A 6,000-nucleotide genomic window follows, 5' to 3' on the forward strand; every position below is an offset into this window, starting at 1 on the left:
GGAACTTCCTATGTCACTATTTTGGTTCCTCGTTGGCATTTTTACCTATTTATTTTTTCCAGAAAGAACTAGAGAAGCAGAAGAGAATTAAGAGGAACCAGCAGCTGGAAGCAATAGCCAAAGAACATTATGAAAGCGTATTGCTAAGAAAAAAAGGTCTGGAGCCTTGGAAGAGACTGAGAATGCAAAGCAAGCAAAACCTCCAGGTATAGTGTCACACTCTTATCCCCCCAAAATCAGCAAGTGAACTTTAAAATACGGTAAACACCCAATGAGGCTTTGGAGGTCGTTTGGAGATTTAAAAGTCAGAAAGATAAATGAATTGAGTGTGGATATTTACTTGTTTTAGATAAAAGTTTGAATTTGGTCTTCCAAGGTAAAGAAAGACTTCTGTAACTGAATAGGTTGGAAAAAACTAGAGTACATTTTTTATTAGAGACCTCCAAGGTAGGATGAATAGAGGCCTCTCTCAGTTTTAGCAGTGTATAGCTATGTAATAAAGGAAAAATAATTACCGTAAGGTATACTAATCAGATTTCTGCTGCAATAAAGCTGCCTAACAAACAGCCCTGAAATATCGTGGCTTACAACTCAGGTGTTTATTTCCCACTCACATGTTTGTGGGCCAGTTTAGATCAAATTCAGATCTCTCCACAGCCTCTTTCTGGCTCCAGCTGTTATTCAGGGCACGCTTTCACCTGGCAAATGTCTGAGATACAAAGGCCAAACCCAATTATGTAAACCCATATGAAACCTTGGCCTGTATCATGTCCACTAACATTCCATTGGCCACAGCAAGTCATAGGGCCAAACTCAAGGTCACTGAGAGGAGAAAGAGGCTCCATTTACTCCATTGGGAGACAGGATGAAATCACATGCAAGTGTGTGGGTGTCTGATCCTATTATCCGGAATAGTCATCCACTCTACCACACAGGGATAAATGAAATCAAATACCACTGAAATTCAAATTTATCCAGTGCACAGAACATGGCATTTAACTTAATGATCAAAAGCTCAAACTAGATAAAATGTTATCTTTAGAATTCTATTTCATAATAAGGTCAGTAATGCCTACCAGTTATGACCACTCTTATTTACCCATTTGGCCAAGTTAATACTGAAAAGTAAGGCTAATCTTCTTGGTTATGAAAACCAGGATTAAAGATGAGCAATAATGCTCTGGTATCATAAGAATCCCACTACATTCAGTAATGCTGCAGGTTGTACCTTTGTGAACGTAACTTAGGCTACTCTTTTTCCTCCCCTAGCCAGTCTATTCACCCTTCATTCTCTTTGTTCTCATCCTATTTTCACACTTTCTTTTCTTCTTTTTATCTTCCCTAAATGCCCTCCCCACTGTTTTTCTGTCTCTGATTTTTTGTCCTCTGCCTCCTAACCGGTGGTTCTGGAACCACTGAGTATCTCAAACCAGCTAAGGAGGACAATTTGTGGTGGTCAGGCCTGAGGGCGTGAGGATCCCTCCTCTTGGAGGCCTTGACCCATCTGTGCCCCAAGCATTGCTATTTTCCTGGTAATGATATGGGAGGGCTGAGCCTTAGTTTTCTGAGTGAATGAGTCTGGAAATGAAATCTGAATGGAAGTTTGATTCTTGCAATATACTACAACAAACATTAGTCATATCAGATAGTTTGTTATCCAATTGAGCGCTCCTAGTTTTGTTTTATTCTCTCTGGCTTTTGTCTGTTTCTTTGTTTTTAATTATTAATACACAAAGAAAAAGCAGACAGGAAGTAGAAAAACTCACTCTTAAATTCTTATCAGCTCTTCTTTTTTGGTCCCTGTTTTTGACCGGGTAAAATCAAGAAAGGTATAAAATTTAGAAACAAAATAATCTATGGGTGAATAATCAAATTAAATTTTTAAAAATTTACTTATAAGAATATAAAAAGAAACAGGAGTTTGAGTTCAAAATGACAGTTATAGGCCTTAAATATAGAAAAACCTAATTAAAATAAAAACAGGAGAACACAGATCTGAATCCAGCATTTCCAAATTTTCCTATTCATAAAACCATCTGGAGAGCTTATAAAAATGCAAGTTCCTGTTCCCACCTCCAGGTGTTCTCAGTAGGTCTGGGTTGTTGGCCAGGGGGCTGGGGGTGGTGTGTCAGGGAATCTGCATTTTTAAAAAGTAGCCCAGGGATTTCCCTGGTGGTCCAGTGGTTAAGACTGTGCTTTCAATTCAGGGGGCATAGGTTCGACCCCTGGTTGGGGAACTAGGATCCCACATGCCACATGGCGTGGCAAAAAAAAAAAAAAAAAATTAAAAAAAAAAAACAACAGTAGAATAAAAAACTATAATATTAAAAAAAAAAGTAGCCCAGGAGATTCTGATCCAAGTGGTCTGAGCACCACATTTTGAGAATCACCTCTCTAGTTTGTAACAAGTGTGTTAGTTTCCTATGCTGTTATAACAAATTACCACAAACATAGTGGCTTAAAACGCAAATTTATTATCTTAAATTTCTGGAGGTCAGAAGTCCTAAATCAGACTTGCTGGGCTAACGTCAAAGTGTCAGCAAGACAACTGCCTTCTGGAGTTTCCCAGGAGAGAAACTGTTTCCTTTTTGAGCTTCTAATGGCTGCCTGCATTCCATTGCCCGTAGCCCCTTCCTCAATTCACTCTAATCTCTCTCTTACATTCATGTCACATCTCATATTGATGCTGATCCTCCTGCCTCCGTCTTACAAGAACTCTTGTGATTACATTTAGGGCTCTCCCGTATAATCCAGGATCATCTCCTCATTTTAAGATCCTTCGCTTAATCACATCTGCAAAATCCCTTTTACCATGTAAGGTAACATTTACAGGTTCCAGGGATTAGTTTGTGGCCATCCCTGAGGGCCACTATTCAGCCTACCACACAGGATAATATCTTAGTATTTTAGAATATTAGTAATCCTCTCCTTCTCTTTCAATTTGTAAGTAAGGGAACTGAGTCTTAGAGAGGAAAACTGACTTGCTTAAGGTCACGCAGCACATTGGTTACAAAGCTAGAATGGAGCTCAGCAACCCCTTCCTCCAAAAATCCTGCCCAGTTCAGGCATGTCTTTTGTGCTGTGTAGGAATCAGAGGTATATGTAGATACCAACCACCAGCTGAAAGTTTAAAAAAAAAAAAAAAAAAATGAAGAAGTAAGAAAGTTAGAAAAAAAAAAGAAAGAAGTAAAAGGAAAAGTTCTGGAGGACAGTAAGAGGAAGCAGTATCTTCTTCATCCATCAGAGCTGACATCCAGGAAGGGATAGAAAAAATTAAGAAAGAAAAAGGGTCCAGTTAAACAGTTCCTGGCTTCTTTATAACGTTTTTGGTTTTTTTTCAGAAGAGTTATATGTAGATACCAACCACCAGCTGAAAGTTTAAAAAAAAAAAAAAAAAATGAAGAAGTAAGAAAGTTAGAAAAAAAAAAGAAAGAAGTAAAAGGAAAAGTTCTGGAGGACAGTAAGAGGAAGCAGTATCTTCTTCATCCATCAGAGCTGACATCCAGGAAGGGATAGAAAAAATTAAGAAAGAAAAAGGGTCCAGTTAAACAGTTCCTGGCTTCTTTATAACGTTTTTGGTTTTTTTTCAGAAGAGTTATTTAGCATTTTCCCTTAAACTCATATGTGCTATATTTCATTTGTTCCAATAACAATTTTCAGAATTTTTAAGGGATCTTCTGATGATCTTTCTTTTTCTCCCTGGTTCTCTGTGTTTTCCTAGAAGATGGAGAGCAGAGAGGGTAGGAGGTTGTGTGTTTCTGGCTCCCCTTGCCTTTTGGCTCCCAGGTGTCACAGAGACCTCCTGTGATGGTCATTTTGGCCAGTATGTGTGACTGCCAAGGGACTCACTTAGATCAGTCACATTCACAGTGCTCAGTGGTGAGACAAGACTCAGAAAAATGTCTAATGGGGAGGACTAAGAGAGAAGGGCTTTTCCCGCTGCCTCTTAAGAGAATGTAACAGTTACTTTTAAAAAAATCTATAAAGTCTGAGTTGTATGTTTATTTTGGTAGAATGATACTCTGAGCCCTTTAAGTTGGTAAGATATTAAATTATTCATCATGTTATTTTTCTACCAAATGGTTTGTGGTTTATTGATAATGTCTAAATTTCAGTGCTAGTGACAGCTCATTCTACAAAACTAATTGAAAGTATTGGCATTTCCTCAGTTAGACAGTGGTTAAGCACATAATAAAGAGAGGTTTGTTATGCAGTTGCTGCCCAAGCTCCAGGAGAAGGAACCAAGAACGTTGCCACCCATGCACTTTAAAACTCAGTGCAAGCGACAAAATGGTTTTGGAGGTTGTTTTTTCCATTTCCTGAATAACCAGCCAGTCATGTGGTCTTCAGGGAGTCAGCATTGAAAGGCTATGCATGCTGTGAATCTAAAGTCCCCATGTAATACAGTCAGTAGTCAAAGCTTTTAGGACATAGGTGAATGTCTGTAAGATTATTCTCTCTAGTAACTGCCTGTATGTGGTTTACAGCATCACTTGCCAAGGTGATGTGTATTTCCTTAAATGATTTAACATATAAGGAATAATTTCCTTTTCTCATTTAAAAAACTGTCCAGGTGGCCAAAGGACATCACTCTTTGGCCCTACAGAGGAAATGCCTGCTGACCTGGTTCCAGTGGAGTCAGGAAAGCCTGGCTAGGAAGATGGCCAAAGCTGATCAATTTTATTCCCAAATATTACTTAGGAGAGTCATCCGGAGCTGGCTACAGGTAAGGCCCCAGTGAAGGGAGTGTTAAATACATGTTTCTGCCCAACCCTATGTAAGAAAATTAGGTGCACTCCAGATGTCAACAGTCATTATGTTTTTTTTCAAGAACAATATAGAAGAGGCAATTCAATTCACTGCTTTGAAATGAATTTGAAAATGTCAAATCAATGTTTTGTTAGTATAAAATCTTAAGCACGTTTCTTTTCACATAGAGAGTATCCCTATAAACTGTAATGTGTCATTACATCAGCTTTTGTTTTTATACTAATTTCTTCTTTCTTGTCCCATAATTGCTCAAGTGGTTTTACTAGAAACCTACGCCCTCAGTCTTATAACTGTTTCTATCCCTCTGATTCCATTTATTATCTTTTAATACCTTACAGAGGATATGGCCTTGGCTGCCACATCATCCTTTCTCCTTATGCCTCCAGTGTCCTTTGTTTTATGTCTGATTCGATTCTTTCTCTTTTGTACTGTTTATTTGCTTGAATTCTTTGTCTGTGATGTTATTTGTCTCACTTTTTTCCCTGTTCTCATCCCCAGTACCTGACTGACCTCGAGGAAGAAGTACGAACACTGTGTGTACATTTTCTTCAGAAGAAGATTTTCAGGGCCTGGTATAACATGGTCAGGGAGGCCAGGATCGATTCCCAGAACAAGCACAAGGTTGCGGTGGAGCACAGTGACAGGTGAGGTTTTCATCTCTACGAAAATTCTCTCACTGATTTCACAATTGCTCTACAATAGATTCTATGCCTGGAATGTATCTGAAAAGATAAGGTGGAGGCTAGGAGAGCTGGGCACTCGGAGATACGCGGCAGGGGTGGGAGTCCCAGCTCGCCCCCTGGCTGCATGGGTGAAGACAAGAGAGTAACCCCCTTGAACTCCAGGGTCCCCATCTTTAAAATGAGGAAGGGGAGGAGGATGCCTGCCCTCCCTTCCTCACAGGACTGGCAAGAGAATAAAGTGAACTGTGCATATAGCTGATTCACTTTGCTATACAGTAGAAACTAACACCACGTTGTAAAGCAACTATACTCCAATAAAAATCTTTTTAAAAAAGTGAATTTTGGGCTTCGCTGGTGGCGCAGTGGTTGAGAGTCCGCCTGCCGATGCAGGGGACGCGGGTTCGTGCCCCGGTCCGGGAAGATCCCACATGCCGCGGAGCGGCTGGGCCCCTGAGCCATGGCCGCTGAGCCTGCGCGTCCGGAGCCTGTGCTCCGCAACGGGAGAGGCCACAACAGTGAGAGGCCCGCGTACCGCAAAAAAATAAAA

General features: G+C 40.1%; 1 protein-coding gene across 2 annotated transcripts in view; it reads left to right on the forward strand.

Annotated features, from left to right (window-relative positions):
* Positions 1-6,000, forward strand: part of CCDC191 (coiled-coil domain containing 191) — a 102,449-nt gene that overhangs the window by 83,387 nt on the left and 13,062 nt on the right. For both annotated transcript variants that reach the window (XM_007107967.4, XM_028493432.2), the window contains exons 14-16: positions 63-206; positions 4,574-4,726; positions 5,269-5,414. In XM_007107967.4, the coding sequence (XP_007108029.2) occupies positions 63-206; positions 4,574-4,726; positions 5,269-5,414 (443 nt within the window). The remainder of the gene's footprint in view (positions 1-62; positions 207-4,573; positions 4,727-5,268; positions 5,415-6,000) is intronic.

The sequence above is a fragment of the Physeter macrocephalus genome, chromosome 1 (genome assembly GCF_002837175.3).
Source record: "Physeter macrocephalus isolate SW-GA chromosome 1, ASM283717v5, whole genome shotgun sequence".
Classification (NCBI taxonomy): Eukaryota; Metazoa; Chordata; class Mammalia; order Artiodactyla; family Physeteridae; genus Physeter; species Physeter macrocephalus.